This window comes from Gallus gallus, chromosome 2 (genome assembly GCF_016699485.2).
Source record: "Gallus gallus isolate bGalGal1 chromosome 2, bGalGal1.mat.broiler.GRCg7b, whole genome shotgun sequence".
Taxonomy (NCBI): domain Eukaryota; kingdom Metazoa; phylum Chordata; class Aves; order Galliformes; family Phasianidae; genus Gallus; species Gallus gallus.
This window is the reverse complement of record NC_052533.1, coordinates 111,767,806-111,786,752: the sequence shown is the minus strand read 5'-3', so window position 1 is coordinate 111,786,752 and position 18,947 is coordinate 111,767,806. Positions and strand designations below refer to the sequence as shown.

Genomic DNA, 18,947 nt, shown 5'->3' with positions numbered 1-18,947 from the left:
AAACCTATTTTCAACAGAAAAGAATATATAAGATTGATTCTGCTGAATTATGTTTTGTATGGGTGGATTCCTCTCTTGCCCCATTAAGTCTGAGTAAAGAATCCTATAATTGTTTGAGTTGGAAGGGACTCTTAAAGGCCATCTAGTCCAACTCCCCAGCGGAGAACAGGGACATCTGCAACTAGATCAAGGGAACGTCTCCAGGGATGGAGCACTCACCACATCTCTGGGCTACCTGTTCCAGTGCCTTGCTAACATTATTGTAAAAACCATTTTCCTTATATCCAATTTAAATCTCCCATTTTAGTTTGTAGCCATTTCCCTTTGTCCTGTCACAACAGACCCCACGAAAGAGTCTGTCCCCTTCTTTCTTACAGCCTCCCTTTAGATACTCAAAGGCCATTTTAGGTCTCCTTGGGCCCTTCTCTTTTCCAGACTGAACAGCTGGTCCTCATAGGGGCGGTGTTCCATACAGGAGAAAACTCTTGTAAACAAATGGATTTTAAATGCCCACACAAATATCTGAACTTTCCTCAGGCTCAACAATAGATGGTGAAATCCACCCTTCTAAAACAGTTACGTTCTTATTTCTACTAAGTCCTTTATTCATTACTTACTAGAAAATGAATGCATCTTTTGCAGATCATGAGCAGAAACATTCCAAAATGCTAGCAGATATGCTGAGGAAATGCAGGAAAAAAACTTAGGATTTTTTTCTAGAATGCTACTATGACCAAAACGTTGGAACTCATGTTTACTGCCAGAATTGAAAGTGTTCATATAAATTTTGTATTATCTTGTTATTGTACCAGAACTCCAGTTCTATTTTAATGAATTTGTCTAGGTATCAGTTAACGTTTTCCCCACTTCATCAACTCTTGGAGAGTTCTCAGTGAAAAGTGGAAAATCCACAAAGGAATATTCACTTACCCTTAGCACTGTTTTAGTCTTTTCATCTTTTTATTGAAAAGGAAGTAGATTCTGACATGATTTTCTCTGTTATTGAAATAACGGTATGCTGTTAGACTACATCAGACATTGTTTGCTGGATAACTTTATCATCTATTTTTTTTTCCAAAGATGAAATTTCCAAGTGTAGGGACTGATGAAGTCAAAGCTTCCAGTTCCATGGAAATTTCTTTGATTCTAGCTGTACTTTCCGAAGAGGTCACCGCATTCCTTCAAAAAATGCTCAGGAGTGTGGAAAAATGGGTAGTGTTTTGTTTTTTCATTCCCTTCCGGAACAGTCCTTTGGTCTGTCTTGTGGCACTTGTTGAAATTGGATATTAGAAAGCAAGCTCAACTGTTTTTAACTCCCAAAAACGTTCTTGACATCTCAATAGCTGCCACTGTCAGCGGAAGGTCCTTTCTTCAAAGGTCCTCCCAATTTTTATTTGTAGAATTTCCAGTGGCAAGATGAGGATTGGAATATGTTTTTTCCCTCCTAGTCAAAACAGGCTTACCACATGCTAATTTGAATTCCTTTTCTTAGCAATTCTAGTGGCAATATTTGAATAATGGTTATGTTCTGTAGAAAACTCAATTCTTCAGTTTCTGAATATGTTGTAGCTTTCAGCAAGAGACAGCAGTAAGAGATATTTAAAGACTTCAACTAGGAGAAAGAGCAGTCAGTAACAGAGAAGGCATAAAACAAGCATGCAGAAGCATACCAGAAGTATACTGTATTTTCATTTACTTTTCATAGCAAGGATGTCTTTTTTCTGTGATCACTTGATGAGGAGGCTGACTGGAGGGCTTCTTGCCATGATTAGAGTCTTTCAGTTCTGCTATTTCAGGCACTTGTAGAGGTGCTGGATTGGTAGCATGAACAGTTAAAACCAAAAAGCACATTTCAATTGTTAAATCTCCACATCACAGAACAAAATTAAGACAACAAAGAAACCTCTTGAAATTCATCTTAAGACTGAGGTACAGAATGAAATCAATGCTCCTGGGTCGTTATACAGTCAAGAGGCACATTTTTATTTACAGCCAATGAATAGAGAGGAATGCAGTTGTGAGTTTCTTGAGCCCTTGCTTACTGCTTTAAATTGAAGCTTCAGGTACCTAGTTCCTATTTTCTTGAGCGGTGGTCAAGTTGTATCTTCCGCTAGTTTCTCTGTATTAGTTGTTCTGAAACTGGAGTCTGTTTCCATGCATGGCTCCTTTCTATATTGTCTGTGGGCATTCTTAGCTGAGCGGTAGAAAAATATATTTAATTTTTTTGTTTCCTAGCAGAGATGCTTTTAGAAACTCTAAATTTTAAAGATGTCTCTTTGCCAAGAAAACTGTTCATGGTCTGCAAATATTTTTTGATACCTCCATAAACAGTCAGGTTCTTTCCCATCCGTTGTTTGCATATTCAGTTTTAATACTCCTCTAGGCCTATCTGAACAGGTCTTAGAAAATGTACTAAGCATAGCAGGTATTGAAACATAAAATCACTACTTAATTCTAACTTTATTTTAAGCTTCTGTACCAATAATTATTTTATAGTACCTTGAATAATGCTAATCTCTGTAAAATTTTATGACTGGAACTCCAAACCTCAAAACCCTTAATGTTTGATTTTATTTTAGAAAATCATATTACGGAGCATACAGCTGAGAGTTACATGTTGCAATGGCAGCGAGGACATATATCAAACTACCAGTATCTGCTTCATCTCAACAATCTGGCTGATAGGAGTTGCAATGATCTCTCCCAGTATCCTGTATTTCCCTGGATCATAGCAGACTACTCTAGTACAGAATTAGGTATGTGTATACAAGATAACATGTTAGTGCATCATCCTTGGCAGTCTGGGGGGAGGCACTAGGAATGTGTTACTCCTCATGATGTTCCAAGTATAATAGGGTGCACATGTCATTATTGGCCTTTGATGTTTTCATGTGCGTTTACTCTTTCTCTGGAGCTCAGTGGAAAAAATACCACAGTTGTTCCACTTTTTCTGTGAAAATTTCACTTTTCAGACTGTTTTGTGTGTGTTCAGTCACTTTGAAAATTAGTATTGAACATTCCAAGACTGCCTGTGGTTCTAAAAAATGCATAAGAACCAATAGAATGGCTTCCCATGGAACAACGTGGATGCATGGAAATGAATAAGATTTAGGTGTTCTTGGGCAGGTTTTTAATATTACAAGTTAAAAGAAGTTAACAAGGCTTGTGTCTAGGTAGGCTTCTTTTTTAAGGGCCTTCTTTAATGTGTGTTGGAAGCTCATCCTCTTGAGGACTGAATTCCTCTAAAACCAGTGGAGTAGAGGAAGCACCTGCTCAGATACTGCAGTCTGATTGCTTGGTGGTTTTTAACTGTAGCATGCTGAATAGAAGTAGAAAGAAAACTATGCTGGCTACCAGCTGGTAGCTTATGTCTTCTGTATCAGATGATGTCAGTTGCAATAACTGTGAAGTATGTTTAACCATATTAAGCAGGAAATTAGAGATAAGTCTACTGGGAAGTAAGAATACAAGTATGTGCTTATGGTAAGAATCTTATTCTTTTCCAGTTGGGGAGAAAATAATTTGGATGTTTCTGTGGATTTTGTTGTTGTTTTTCTATTGTTAGGGTGTTTTTGGGTTTTTAGTATTGATCAGAACATACTCCTTTCTAGCAGGAATGATTCATGGTCTGTTTTTTCCAGATCTGACAAAACCTGAAACATTCCGTGACCTTAGTAAACCAATTGGTGCCCTGAATAAAGAGAGACTGGAGAGATTATTGGTACGTATATCTTGAATTTTATCTGTAGTACGCTTTTGGCCTTGTGCATGTTGGCCATAGAGGAAGCTTTGTCAAGCAACCTTTGGGAAGTATGCAGATCTGTAAACCATCTATTAACCTTATCAGAAACAACCTTGCCTATAAAACTTCAATTCACATTTGTTTTCAGTTTGATGTTTATCAGTACTGATTTCACAAGTGAAAAATCTCAAATTATTTGAGTCTAGTTTATCTCTCTTAGTACCATTCGTATGTGTTATACCTTTAAATGTTCTGTGTGTTTGGTTGGTTGGTTTTTATAAAACCACCAAGTCATATAACTACTATAACTGGAAATATAAATCTTTAAGAGCAAAAGATTAAAAAGCATAATGTAAAATATGGCAAAGTAGTAGCAATGCAAAGTATTTCCATTTTAGAAAAAGGCAGTTTGAGTGAGAGTGCTTCAAAGGGAGAAAATACGGATTCATGGAGATTGGAATATCATGAGGCTTCCACACAGATAATAGTGCATAAATTTCTTCCATTTCTCAAAATAAGCAGACATTCCTTTTCATAAGCAGTCAAATATACAATTAGAGTTAGAAGGTCCTCAATTTCTTTGCTTTCAATTCGTTGTATAAAAAAATTTTCTGCCATGGTAAGTTAACTATTCCCAAATCATTTACAGTTAAGATTGTGGAGAGTACGAATATGATCACTATTACATTTTCAATAACAGTAAATAAAGATTTCTTTCTAAGATTAGATTGTTTCCTCAAACTGCTAGCTATCTCATACTTACTGCACTAATAGGCTTCTTATTTAGAGTATAGTAGGTTTTAGGGATAACCTGTAAAAGGTTAAGTTGTGAAGAAATGTGCCAGATTGAGTTCAATCAATATGTTCTTCCATAACCATGAAAAAATTTCACATGAAAGGCAAAAACAGGAGTCTGTGTTCTTGCTACTTTGAAGTTATATCACTGCCTTAGCGTGGGGAAAGTAAGAGAAGGAAAAAGCTGAAGACCTGATAATTCTGGATGAGGAGTTATAAGAACCTTTGTGCCTTACTGATTTACTGACCTGTTTAAATATGCATGCTTATTAGTGCTTAAAATGTATTTTGTCTTTGGGAAAAAGAAATGTAATGGGTGGCCCTCATCTCTCCTTTTTTTTTAATAAGTCTATAGAGATGGTGAGTAAAGTTGTGAAAGAAAGCAGGAGCACTGATGCTAAACAGACCTCTCTTCCTTCTTATGTTGTAGACACGTTATGAGGAAATGCCAGAACCTAAGTTCATGTATGGGAGCCACTATTCATCCCCGGGTTATGTTTTGTTTTACCTTGTTAGAGTTGGTAAGATTTCTCTTATGTGCTCTCTGTTCAGACAGTTGCCTCAGAAGCAGGCAAGGTTTGAAGAAAGAATATGACTTTTCATTTCTCTCTAGCTCCAGAATACATGCTCTGTTTGCAGAATGGAAAGTTTGATCATGCTGACAGAATGTTCAACAGGTTTGTTTACGTTTTGTCTGTATGTAAGTTGTCATTTTAAAATAGACATCAGGGGAGTGCAAAGCATTTTAAATGTTTTCTAACAACTGTGTAATTGATATGTTCTCAAGTGTTGCAGAAACCTGGAAAAACTGTTTGGATGGCGCAACAGATTTCAAGGAGGTAAATGGCCAGAAAATAACTCAAGTCTGAGCACTTGTGCAGAACTTTTCTCAGATGTCTCCTGTTGATCTTAATTCATTTATATTTTTATCTCAGCTACTGATGGCATTTCATGTATCCTTTCACGTTCTGAACCTTTATTCTCTGTAATTGTGTGATTCCTTGTATGTCTTACTGTCTTTTCATTTGACATAAATGTCATTATGAATGTTACAGGACTAAGTGGGAAACATGCAGTCGTAGATATGGGGTTCATCTACTGGAGCCACTCTAGGATTTGGCTGCATTATAAGGCTAAGCAGGATGGTGCAGGTGATATAAGAGAAGGAAGGGATGCCATCTAAAGGGACATGGGCAGCTTGGGAAGTGGGTCTGAGAGAACCTGATGAGATTCAAGGATATGAAGTGCAAGGTGTTGTGCTTGTGTCAGGGTAATCTCAGATATCTGTGCAGACTGGAGAAGTTGTTGAGAGCAGCTCTGTGGAGAAGTACTTGAGGATGAATCAGTAGTATGTGCTTGCAGCTCAGAAGGCCTACTGTATCCTGGGTTGCATCAATAGAGAGATGGCCAACAGGGAAAGGGAGGTAACTGTCCTACTCTGCTGTGCCCTTGTGAGGCCCTATTTGGGGTGCTGTGTCCAGGCCTGAGGTTCCCAGTACGAGACAGACATGGGTCCAGAGGAGAACTGTGAAAATATTTGGAAGGCTGGAGCACCCCTCTTTGGAAGAAAGATTGAGGAAGCTCAGTTTGGAGGAGACCTCATTGCGGCCTTCCATTATTTAAAGGGAGCTTATAATAAAGAGGGAGGCTGACTTTTTGCACAGTGTGACAGCAGTAGGACAAGGCAGAATGGTTTTAAACTAGAAGAGGGAAGATGCAGATATCAGGAGGAAATTCTTTACTCAGAGGATGGTGAGGCACTGAAACAGATTGCCCAGAGAAGTTGTGAATGCCCCGTACCTGTGGGCATTTGTGGCCAGGTTGGATGGGGCCCTGGGTGACCTGATCTAGTGGCTGGCAGCCCTGCTGTCATTGTGGGTGGGGAGGGGGGCGGGGCTAGAACTACATGGGCTTCAAGGTCTCTTTGGATCCAAGTTATTCTGTGGTAGCAGTATATTTGGGATGTTAAACGACAGACATTTTAACCTGTTTTCTTGAGCTTTATAGAAGCCAATAACTTGTAGAATATGTTGAATGATTAACTGCCTGCTAGTGGGTGATGTTAGATGTTTTCTATCAAAGTGATTAATGATAGTTTTTAAAAATACATAATGGAGGAATTAAGAATGGTTAGCTTTGTTGGTCTTTAAATAACTGATTTAAATTCTCAAACTTCTGTCATCATTCTGGTTGTATTCTAGATTTTTGTCATGAATCTTAATTGATGTCTTAAAAATAAGAAGGCAGCTATGCTGTTAGAGATCTGGATATACTCTTGTTATTATGGATTCACATGCTGCATGTGCTGTATTAAAAATATATAAGCCCCTGAATTTAGCTCAGATAATTGCCTTGTTAGTGGACAGGAAGCCTAATAGTTGGAAGTTGAAATTGTAATGAGAGGAAATTTCTAGTGCTTCTTTTCTGACAAAGAGGAAGGATTGGAGGAATTACTATCCGACTTTAGGGCTTAATGTGTGAACTTGAATAACGTTTTTACTGAATGTCTTCTAGTTAAAATGACTAAAGCTAAGCTAACCTCAGAACTTTTTCCTTTCTTATTTTTTTTTTCTTTTCTACCAGTTGATTCCAGAATTTTATGAAAACGATTCTAGCTTTCTAGTAAACAGTTTGAAATTGGACTTGGGAAAAAGACAGGGTGGAAAGGCTGTTGAAGATGTAGAGCTTCCCCCTTGGGCATCAGGTAGTAGTCAGCTTCTTGTGTTATGAATGAATTTGGGATTATCATTATTTCCTGGGATTGTTTTTCTCTCAAAAGCTCTCACAGTTATCACCTGAAGTAACTTTTGCTCTTAAACACTGATATATTCATAGCAATTTTGAGTTTAGTATGGGTCTTCTGGTTTTGTTCTTTCTGGAGGAACAGAGAGGGATAATGATACTAAGTGGGAAATCTCTGATTACAGTCTGTCTCTTGCCAGGTCCTGATGACTTTCTTCGGAAGAGCCAAGAGGCTTTAGAAAGTCAGTATGTATCGGAGCATCTTCATGAGTGGATTGACCTCGTGTTTGGCTGCAAACAGAAAGGAAGTAAAGCTGTTACAGCTTGCAATGGTAAGTGTGCATTTCTCTGAAGTAGCAAAGCCAAAGCAAGGTAAATAACAGCTGTCTGTAATGATAAATTGCCTTTGATTTAATTACTATGCTTTAAATGCTTGATCCTTAAAGGTAATACAGGTTTTCCTTACTGGAAGTAGCGCCTTGCTTGTAAAAATCTATTGCCTTCATCTTTGAAGATGTAAAATCTTTGCTCAGGGACATGATTTAGTGGAGGGTTGTTACGGTAGTATGGTTAGGTTATGGTTGGACTTGATGATCTTTAAGGTCTTTTCCAACCTGAGCAATTCTGTGATTCTAAAATGGTAGCTAAGATGATTCTGCAGTGTTGCTGTTATTTACTCACAGTGCAGTATGGCAAAGTAGTGTTCAAGTAGTAGGGCTCAATTAGGAATGGGAGTTTGTAGGAGCTGCCACACAAACAGGTATTTGATGGTCCTTATGCTGTGATTGTAGAGTGAGGATTTCAATTCAGAAACCTCCCCCCCACTTGAGTGAACTGGGAAGGGAAAGAAGGTAATGGGCTACAGCTGTTTAGGAGCACAAATTGAGGAAAAAATACGTGGGTAATCAGATTTGTCCTCCTGTAGTACGTGTGCTTTTTATTCTATGTAAGTAAAGTTTAATTGTTAGTTATATTGTTTTGATCTTGTAGGTAGCTATTGTAAATTCTTATAAAAGAAGCTGTTTTTCAGTATTTGTGATGTTGGTGTGCTGAAGTTCTCTACACATCATAGTAATATCAATGATTGATCTGTTTAACAGTGTGATATTTAGCTTAACTATGTAAATATCTGCTAAGGATAAGGTCCGATTACCATGTGATTAGATGTCTTAAATGTAAGGTAAAAGATGCCAGAGACTCTGAATAAAGAGAAGTGGTATTTACATTATAGCATCTGTATGTTATTATGCAAATATACTTCTAAAGCAAAACATGCTTCTCTTGATGCAATGTGATTTTTTTGTTAGTGTAATGGACTGCAAGGTCCTCCTGAGTAGATAAGAGAGACAGAAAGGACCTGTGTACAAATGACTTGATATCAAGGGACAGTGTTCATATACAGAGCTCCCAATGTAATTTGCAGAGTTTGCAACCCACTACCATTATATCGAATGAGCTGGAGCATAGGTAGACTTTTATGATCTTTCTTGCTATATTTTGTTACCTGTCTATAAAATAACCAAAGATCCAGTTACATAGCTATGCATTTTCGGGGAGGTGGGAGGACGTTCTCCTTCATGAAGATTAAATAAGCTGTCCTTCCTTTGGAAGCTAGCTTTGGAAACTGCCTCTGAGGCGCTTAGATTCAAGCCTAGGATAAACCTTGTATTTTTATATTGTACAAATATTTTTTTTTCCAGTGTTTCACCCATTAACTTATGAAGGAGGAGTGGATTTAAACAGGTAATTAAGAATCTGAATGTTTTTGTAAAAACAGCTAGCTGAATTTATCCTTCTCTTCACGTTCTCTGCTGGCTGTAAAAATAGCTGGTGAACTGGCACCAGGTTGCCAGTCTTTAACAGATGTTCAAAGACTGTTACTTGAATTCTTCTTCATGATTTCTGTGAATTTTTTTATTATTATTACTATTATTTTTAACTGAAGGTGGTGTTGTCATTGTACATAAAGGAAATTCTAGAACTGTCGTATGAATGTCTGTTGCGTCTGCAGTAAATCAGTTCTGTGGTGACTGTAGTAACTGTACTTTCAGCCTGTGCCTCCAGGGTGGAAAGAAAGAACTTGCCCTAACTAATCATATTGTTTCTCTGAAGCATTATGGATCCCAATGAGAAAGTAGCTCTGCTGACGCAAATCTTGGAGTTTGGACAGACACCAAAACAGTTGTTCACAACTCCTCATCCTCAACGGATAATGCCGAAAAGCTCCTCTCGAACATCCAGTCACAGTGTTTCCATAACTGAATCTCCAGGTAAGTGTGTAACAGATAAATTGATGATGTAACTGATTTGTAGTTTTGAGGAGTTCTCTATCTTTTCCCACAGGATCTCATTATAGAACTCTTCTGGCCACTTGCCCTTTAAGCTGAGTCAAAATAAATCCATGAGCTTATCTATTAAAGGAAAAACTGGCAAGATCAGTTGCAAAACTGAAAATACACACATCCCATAGCTGTGATCCTGCAATTCACACTATGTTCCTCTTGCCTCCTATAGAACTGTTCAGTCTCTGCTTTTGAAGATGTAGGAGGGCTGTGTTCCCTGGCCTTTTGTGACACTTCAGAATCAAACTGACATGACAGCAGCTTCTTTAACTGTCTCTGTAGAGACTCTAAATAATGTAGAGATTCGTTCTGTTCTTGAACAGAACTGTCTTTATGGCAATAAGTTTGAACTGTATGAAGCCTGAGAATTTAATTTGAGCATCTGGATATGAATGTGTGAGACTGGGGTCTTTTTCACCCTCTTACCATTACTTGAGTGAAACTCTATAGAGAAGTTACTTTGTCCCTACAGTATGTATTGGGGGAAAAAAAGTTGGTGGAATAACTTCTAGAAAAGGATATGTAATGGCAGCACAGGCTTCTTTACAATGCGAAACTTTGCCCATTTTTCTGAAATTAAGGTTCTGTGGCCCTCATTATATGAATAGTGGTCTGCTGTAAACTGGACTGAATCTCCAGGCTGTCTACCGAATGTGAAGGCATTCAGTCTCTTGGTCGATTGTCCTTGGTTTGCTGACCTTTTGGTGACTTTCATGTTTATACAGAGAAGCAAAGATGGTTTGCATGGCAACTTGTACCTATGCCAGTTGTATATGGCTGTAATAATGGCCGTGCATGTTAAATAGTTGTGGTAGTAAGCTACCTAATTCCTGTCAGATTTGGCCTTTTAATGATAATTTATATTTAGTGTGTTTCTACTTCTTTATCCCTTAACTTTTGAGACACTGCAGAAAATAAACTTAGGACATTCTTAATTGAAAGTAGTAGGATAGTAGGTAGGTGGCTTTCATGGTACTTTTCCATTTGGGAAACTCTTGACATTTCAGTGTCTACAGTAACCAGAAATTTGTATTCCTGGAGCTCTGCATTATTTCTGTACTTTTGTATTTATGTTTGTATCTTCACCTACTTTACTTCTTGAAGTTTATCTTTCTGATTTCTGTTTGTGGTAAAACTCTATTGTGGCACTTTATTACAGTTTCTCCAAATGAAGAATCATTTGAAGATCTGACAGAAGAAAGCATTACGCTTGCCTGGAACAACATTTCTAAACTAAGACAAGATGAACAATATAAAATTCACAAAGAGTAGGTACTGCTCTTCATTCTTCAGTCACAATTGTTCCATTTAATTATGGATAGGAGCATCTGTGAGTTTATTTGAATGATGGGTTAGGGCTTATGGTAACTTTTATCTTTTCTTTTTAGCTGGGTTGGGTTTGTTGTTTGTTGTTGTTGTTGTTTTTTTTAAATCTAAAAAAGGTAGTTATGAGCCTAATTTTATTCCTCAGACAGATCTAAAGCTAAGTTCATTCACATCTTAGAATGTGAAGCAGACATTAATTCCCATTCTCCAAAACTGTGATAGCAGCAGCTAGATAAACATTTCCACTTATTTGTTCATGTATAAGCACAGTAGCACCTAACTTCATACCATTTAATTAGAAAGTTTAAGCCAATTAAAAGTTTAGCTACTGCACAACTCAGAGCTGCCTCCATATGAGGAGTTTGTAAAGTCTCCAGCCATGGAGGTAAGGTAATCCAGGTACCACTCTGGTGTTCCTAGGAGGGAGTTGTGCACCACCAGCCCCATTTCAGGCGAACTTTGACAGCACTCAGCTAATCCTACATTGGGAAGATTGAATGGGGAACCATTAATCCTTTCACATGGGCACGTCCTTTCCAATGAGGATGAAGTTCTTGCAGAACAATATAGGGAACGTGTACTGGTGATAGCAAGGTATATTTGTGTATGTGGGCATGTTGCTCACCACTGTAGTATTTGTAATCTCATTGAATATCTTGACTTTTTTTAATAGAAATCAAATACCAAATTTCAGCAGTATTTAATTTGCAGTATTATGGGTAATTTTCAAAACCTATGAAATCACTGATGAGCCTACTTGTATTAAACAGGGCAATTACTGGAATAGCAGTCACCTGCAATGGGTCTTCTGTTTTCACCACATCCCAAGGTGAGTATTACTGCAGAGTTATTTCCTCAAACCTGCAGTGCAAATGCTTCAGTAAGAAGTTGTAACACCAAGTGATATTTTGTGAACAAAACAGCATGCAACTTTCCAAGATGAGAGCAAAATTAAGGCAGCATTAAATGGTATTTCTTCCAGAATCAGTGAGTTTTCATTTGTACGGTTTTCAAAGGAGCACAGCCCTCATGTTCTGCCAAATGCAAGATCTTCATTTTCACTTCATGCCCTGTTATTTCTTAAAAATACTGAAATTCTCAAACAATATGTCAATACTTCTGTTTGCTTTTGTTTTGTTACGTTTGCAAGTCACCTATTGTGGAAATTAATAAAATCAAATAGATATTTCCTGTAATTAAATTGCTGAAGTATGTGGGGTTTTTTGTTTTTCTTTTTTATTTTTAAATTTTAGATTTCCATGGATTTCAATATTGTCCACATCTAGGCTTGTGAAGGTGTTTTCTCCTCTTAGGTTATTAATTTGAAGACTGAGAAACACATACCTGATTTTTGCAATTAAATGTATCTGTTTGAAGATTGATATAAAATTTCTATCTTCTGTAATATAAACCAAACAGTCATTTTATATGTAATATACTTTGTCCTTTATCCTTAGACTCAACTTTGAAGATGTTTTCCAAAGAATCAAAAACACTCCAAAGAAGTGTGTCCTTTTCAAACATGGTAAGTTGCTGTCAGAATAAAAACATCATTAGGAATCTTGAAAGCTACTCACAGAAATGTCTCTTAGTGTACCTCAGTGTGTTCTTTCTTCTTCTGCCTGCTCAGTTCTATGACATGTGGATAATTTAGCAGAGTGAACTGAGATTCCCTTTCAGGCCTTCAGGGAGAGAGCACATTTCTTTGAACACAGGAAGGGAGCATTAAATGGTTCTCTTTACTTCTGTGTTAATGCTGTTCCGAGTGTTCTGCTATATAGGGAATGTCTTGTGGTAGACAAAGATAGTCTGGCATGAGCAGACAGGTCTTTCCGAACAACTTTGAATTGCTGTTCAAGATCAGAAACAAAGTTTGAATTATACCTATGTTCAAATCATACTAGTCAGCTGAAGAATGCAAAGGAGTGGAATCTCAGCTGTGTGAATTTGAGCAGTCCTTGCGTCATGAGCGATGATCTCAGCAACCTCTGAACAACGTGCTTCTCAAACAGAACTTTGAAAGGGATTCTGTATTTGATTTCCTGTTCTTGAGCACTGGGGCCCAAGTTGAGTCATTTTCTGAGTCATTTACTGAGACAGGACACTAGGATGCATTAACCCTCCTCCATACCCTCCTCTCTAGGGAGGAGGGAGGGGAAGACAGATATGTTGCCCAGATAGAAGCCATAGTATAGCACGTCCCCAAAGAAATTGTAGGATCAAGACACTGGTGCCTGCCATGGCGTGCTCCTCTTGACACTGTAGGAAGGGAACTCTTCTCTGAATCCCTAGTCCAAGTTAGTCTCTAGTGAGGAGGTCGTGTACACTTTTGTTCTCTTCTTCTTCACTCTCTCCTGCCCCCTTGGTAGTTTCAGTGTTGATCTGTTACAGCAAGGCCAGAAGCAATAATCTCTTTGCATTCCAGCTGCCTGCTGTTTTTAAGAACAGATTGCTGTTCATTTTTTCTTTTTTTCTGATGATACTTACAGAAGAACTGCACTGTTTGTTTTTTTTTTTCCTTCTCTTTCCAGTGATGTAACTGAGAAGATGTCTGTAAAGAATGTTTGGTTTGTTTGGGTTGTTTTTTTTTTTTTGTTGCTGAGAATAATAGAAATTACATAGCTGCATCCATTGCTTAAAAGAGCAGAGCAGATAAGTTGCTGTCATGGGGGGGTGGGGGGGGAACATGAAAGAAAACCTGTCTTTTCAGGTTTCTTTTTGCATATAGCATTGACGTAGCTTGAGAGATGAAAAGCTGTATCGGTTTATCCTGAGCGTGAAATTAATGCCACATACCTGAAGTACTTGGAAAAAGGAGATCCATCAGTTGTGCGTATGTTTCCAAACTTTGGAGTTAACTTTGTATTTACCAGAGTTTTTTTGTGAGGTTTTTCTTAATTAACATTCATGCAACATCTGCATGTTGTGCATATAAGGGATGACTGTGCTCCTTGTTCTCCGAAACCGTGTTAATGTACTTCCCTTTGAGGGTCAGAAATAGAACACTGCTTTGTTTTTCCTTTTCTCCTACAGGCTTTGTCATCTTGTATAATCTTACCAGGAGATACCACTGTTGTAAGTTCTTCATGGGACAATAATATGTGAGTATTTACTTCCTGTTGACTCCACTGAATTATATGGAGTACCTTGGTAATTGTGGTTATGGTTACAGATACAGAAGATCACTGATGAAATGCAGTATCTATACTTCTGCATTTGTTTTATTTTCAGTTCTGGTTCCTGTTAGAAACTGTAGAAAGGAATTTATTTTCATCAATTCAGAGAAAACTGTTTATGTTATCTGAAGGTATGATGCCTTTATGATCTCTTCCTGTTAGATATTTTTATTCAGTTGCATTTGGAAGACGGCAGGACATCTTAATGGGACACGATGATGCCGTCAGTAAGATTTGTTGGCGTGATGGGTGTTTATATTCTGCATCTTGGGATTCCACTGTAAAGGTTTGTGTACGAGTTTATAATATTTCAGTAACTATTTCTTGTTAGCAGTTAATACTTGGCCAGAGACATGCACTGGAGTGGATGCACCTGTTATATTCTAGTAATAAATACATGAATATTTTTATATCATGTTTATAAGCTACTATAAATATTATAAGTACAAGTAGTTTATCTTTTGTTAGCTTTACCTCTACTGTGTTGCAAAGCCTTAGTGTTTCTTTAAAGCAATGTCATTCATTCTGACTTAATATCAGTTTCCTTTTTTGGGATGAACTGCACTTGTTGGAGGAATGGGGATGTTTTGTAACCTGGATTGACAATTGTTTGCTGAACAGAACAGGCTTCTAAAAGCGTTTAGTAGTTCTGTAGTGTATTTCTTCAGCTAAGGGCTAATTAAAAGCCTACAGGTAGACACCAAAAATAATTTGGAAGTTAGAGATAAGAAAGAATTTCCCAAAGCCTTCTTATGCTAAGTATCTATTCAGTGCTGTGATATACATTGCTTTGGTAATCTACTTGGAATCAGCAGAATTATGTTCAAGGTGTTGCTCTGCTTAATGTAAACAGTTCAAGGTGCCAACTGCTGTTGTGCCACACAGATGAGGCCTGCAGTTACACAAGCAGCACTTGTGAGCATTAAGTAATGGAGAAACTCATCCAATTTTACTAATGCTTCCTTGAGCAAACTTAAATGTCTGTGTTGTAGGTGTGGAAATGTGTACCTGGAGAGACATTGAGCAATAAAAGAAACTGCTTTGAATTGCTTGCAGAGTTGGAGCACGATGTTAGTGTAAGTATGCTGACAGAGATGCAGTACCCCAGAATTTGCATTTATATCATATGATCTTGACATATCACCAACGGTGGGTTGCTTTGTTTATCAGCTTTTATTGGCATAACTTTGCCTGAGATGAGCATCCTGCTCTCCAGCACCCCCTGCTTCCTTGGTTGAAAAGTCTGCTCCTAAGGAAGAAAGCGACAGTAGGAAGAGTTCTGCTTCGTGGTTTTTATTTTATTTACTTGTTCAGTTATTCTGATTTGCTTTAGTCAGCTTGTTTGCACAGAGTTCAAGGTTGAGGGAGGTGGACAGCAGAGGGGGAGTTGGTTTTTCTTAGTTTCCTGTTTTGCTTTTGCTTTTTGAAAACTCATGAGTGAAGAGATCTTTTGGTTTGGTTTGGTTTGGTTTTTTTTTCTTCAGTATTTTCATTGTTGGTGCTTCCTCTTGATGAAACTCTTCCAGAGGCAAGCAAATAAAAGGAACTGAGTCAGTGTTGGTTTTTTACCGTACTCCAAAATGCATTGCTGAATTTCACAGTAAACGTATAATCACATTCTGTGCAGTTGACCACATGTAACTGTGCGCTTCTCTTACAGCATTTAATGTCACTCTTGTAACAATTAAGAATGGGGTCCAAGAGTATTTCTTAAAATAAATTCCTTGTCATTGGTTCCTTCTGATAAAGGAGAATATTAACCTCAAGGGTAAAGTTTTGCATTTAAGTGGAGAATACGAGTAATAAAAGTAGTCTGAAATGTCACTTTGTGTTTCCTATTCTACAAAGAAGTACTTTAAAATATCTTTTTCTTTAGGTATTTTAAAGGGAGCTGCCTTTTTCTTGATAATAATTGTACTTAAGGATGTTGCAGAATTAAATTCAAAAGCTGTTGCCAATAAAATGGCATCTTAATGGATGACAGACTTTTCTATGTATGTTTATAACTTGTTTTGAGACAGCTTACATGGAAGAACAGGAAAATCATGGGATGTTTAACTTCCTAGGTAAATACAATCGACCTTACTGCTTCAAACAGTATACTAGCATCTGGAACCAAAGAGGGTACCATTAGTGTTTGGGATGTTACCACAGCAACAGTGTTGCACCAGTTGCCTTGTCATTCTGGTACTGTGTTCGATGCTGCTTTTAGTCCCGGTATGTTGGATTTCAGTTTTAACGTATACACTTGGGAGTTTCCTGATTACATGTAATGCACTCTGGTTATTGGAATTACAAGTCCAAGGGGAATGGTGAGATCTAGCAGAAGGTATCCTTGCCTATGGCAGGGTAGTTGGAACTAGATGATCTTTAAAGGTCCCTTCCAATTCAGTCATTCTGATTCTGTGACGCACTTCTTTGCTATAAAAGAAGTCTTTAACTGATGCAAGGCCTTACCAAACTGTAGCCCAGTAGTCTAAATTCTAGACCAGTGTTTATCATTGTATGGTTGCAGACAATGTAAATTTTCTGTAAATAAGTAGGTCAGGCCTATCACAGCCAACATGCTGCACTGCGGACTGTGATGATAACTAGGACTGCGTATCTAAATGTGCTCCTTTTGTTTGTTGTTGTCATGGTTTTCTCTCTTGTGTAGATGGCAGACATCTACTCAGTGCGGGAGAAGACTGTTGTTTTAAAGTAATAGATGTACAGACTGGAATGCTTATATCTTCTGTGACTGCTGGTGAGCCACAAAGGTAAGTGTGAGAACATACGTAAGGATTATGAAGCTGCATGGCCAGCTTAGTTAACTGTGGAGATGCTCAGTGGTTGGCCATAGCAAAAAGAGAAGTGTGGTAACAGTGAAGGTACTGAATTTAATGAAACAGTTAATTTGCACTTAAGCGCAAAGACTTGTGTGTGCTTTCCAATCAAGCTTTTCAAACAGCAATGAAAGAAACAACTATTTAAGGAAGTAACTCTTTGTTTTTTATACAAGTTGAAAATGGTGTTGAAAAAGAGCTGCTTAGCTGTAGCACCAACGGGCTCTTCCAGAACTTAAGATACCGCCATTTCTAGCAAGCGGACAGTTCTCTTACTTGCATCGCCTCTGTCAATAACTTTTATTTTCCATAGCTCCTTCTTTGTATAAGCTAAGAAGAGATTAGCTTTTGAAACGTAAAGAGCAGTCAGTTGATACAGCATTGTATTCATTTTACTTGGTGGAAAAATAGACGTATCAGATAAACAGATGAAGAGTGAAGTAGGAAACTGGCAGTAGCCTTTCCAATTTGTTTTAGTTTGGAATTGTCCAGCTCATATACAGAAGTTTTAAGTGTACTAATGAATAGTTACTTTGCAGGTGTTTCAGATGGGATGGAAATACTGTCTTGTCAGGAAGTCAGTCTGGTGAATTACTGACTTGGGACCTCCTTAGTGGAAAAGTCACTGAAAGAATCAAAGGACACGCAGGTATGCCTGAACTACTCTTGTTCTCAAAGTGCCTGGAAGCTTCCTGTTTTGTCTGTGTTGGTATTGACAAGTTTTGAGAATCATTTGCTCCACTCCTCAGTGGCTCATGATATTACATGCACCTTTTTCTTCTGTCCCAGGTAACACTGAGCCTCCTAGGAAACGTAAACAGCAGTACTCTTCCAGTGTTGTTACAAGACTGAACAGAGGCAGATGTGTTAGTTTTCTAATTAGCAAAGTTAATTGTTAGACTCACAGTCTAGACAGACTGTGATAGAGTTGTTTTGGATGGGGGTTTGTGGACATCTTACACGTACCTTGTCTTCAATATGCTAGCAACCAAACTGCAAGAAGGGAAGAATAACTTAGTTTTACCTAGTTTGCTTTTAGGGCTGCTTTCATGAACAGTGATTTCAAACTTCCCTAATGTTACTTAAGCTCTGGCATTTGAGCTATATTGAGATCAGGCTGTAGCCAGGAGAATCTTTAAAAGTGAGCTGCTAGGCATACATTTTAAGATGGTACATACTTTTAATACGAAAAGCCCAAAGGGCAAAGTGAAAAACTTTGTAGACAAGCTTGTCCATCCTTTCCCAGTGAATCCTTGTGCTGCTGTGAGCTATATTCTACACGTCAACTTACAGATGGCCTCTTCTTCCCAAGTGGCTGAGGCAGTGTGCCAAGAGGTCACTAAGGTTAAGAGGATACAAGGCGGCTCTTCTTACAGTACTGGATATACTGTCAACGTAATGCAAAATACTGACTGATGATCCTAAACTGACTTAAATATGTTCCCTTATCTTGATTACTATTTGTGTCTGATTTGATTTTTTTTTCCCTCCAGGTGCTGTAACCTCCATGTGGATGAACGAACAATGCAACAGTGTTATTACTGGAGGGGAAGACAGACAAATAATATTCTGGAAACTGCAATACTGAGTGCCTTTCCCTCCAGATGTTTAAATGAACTCTCATTTTAAACCAAACCTTTTAAAGGAACTTAACTGTGTGCAATGATGGCTGCTGAAGTTCAACCAGAGAAGGAGCTTTGCTCAACCACAACTTTCGCTTCTGGTGACTTCACTGAGAGCTCTTAACTTCCATAATGTATGCATTTGGTTTTCATAAACTACCAAAAATGCTTGTCTAAAATTATATGAGATTACATTAAAGACCTATTTTTCTGTATCTAAAGAGCTCCTAACTGGCAGTTATTGTTGTAGCATGTTATCCAGACCAGTTTCAAAGCAGCAGCAGTTGCATTCTTTAAAAGATTTACAATACTTGCAACATGACAATTTATGTACTTATTTGCATAGTACATCTCCCTTCCTAGCAAAAATACATGAT

General features: G+C 37.9%; 1 protein-coding gene and 1 long non-coding RNA gene across 2 annotated transcripts in view; one reads left to right on the top strand and one right to left on the bottom strand.

Moving 5' to 3' along the window:
* Nucleotides 1-18,785, top strand: part of NSMAF (neutral sphingomyelinase activation associated factor) — a 38,705-nt gene extending 19,920 nt beyond the window's left edge. The window contains exons 13-31 of the mRNA XM_040695994.2: nucleotides 2,580-2,756; nucleotides 3,642-3,721; nucleotides 4,968-5,058; nucleotides 5,151-5,214; nucleotides 5,325-5,376; nucleotides 7,121-7,241; nucleotides 7,480-7,611; nucleotides 8,980-9,022; nucleotides 9,392-9,549; nucleotides 10,781-10,889; nucleotides 11,718-11,776; nucleotides 12,405-12,472; nucleotides 13,981-14,048; nucleotides 14,286-14,409; nucleotides 15,116-15,199; nucleotides 16,190-16,340; nucleotides 16,780-16,882; nucleotides 17,488-17,597; nucleotides 18,442-18,785. Coding sequence (XP_040551928.1) covers nucleotides 2,580-2,756; nucleotides 3,642-3,721; nucleotides 4,968-5,058; nucleotides 5,151-5,214; nucleotides 5,325-5,376; nucleotides 7,121-7,241; nucleotides 7,480-7,611; nucleotides 8,980-9,022; nucleotides 9,392-9,549; nucleotides 10,781-10,889; nucleotides 11,718-11,776; nucleotides 12,405-12,472; nucleotides 13,981-14,048; nucleotides 14,286-14,409; nucleotides 15,116-15,199; nucleotides 16,190-16,340; nucleotides 16,780-16,882; nucleotides 17,488-17,597; nucleotides 18,442-18,536 — 1,889 coding nt within the window. The 3' untranslated portion in view covers nucleotides 18,537-18,785. The remainder of the gene's footprint in view (nucleotides 1-2,579; nucleotides 2,757-3,641; nucleotides 3,722-4,967; nucleotides 5,059-5,150; nucleotides 5,215-5,324; nucleotides 5,377-7,120; nucleotides 7,242-7,479; nucleotides 7,612-8,979; nucleotides 9,023-9,391; nucleotides 9,550-10,780; nucleotides 10,890-11,717; nucleotides 11,777-12,404; nucleotides 12,473-13,980; nucleotides 14,049-14,285; nucleotides 14,410-15,115; nucleotides 15,200-16,189; nucleotides 16,341-16,779; nucleotides 16,883-17,487; nucleotides 17,598-18,441) is intronic.
* LOC121109899 lies at nucleotides 5,150-10,729 on the bottom strand. Its single transcript, XR_005857701.1, has 2 exons — nucleotides 9,741-10,729; nucleotides 5,150-9,662 (listed from the first exon to the last, which is right to left on the bottom strand). It is a non-coding gene; the product is annotated as an uncharacterized LOC121109899 (long non-coding RNA).
* Nucleotides 18,786-18,947: the final 162 nt, after the last annotated feature.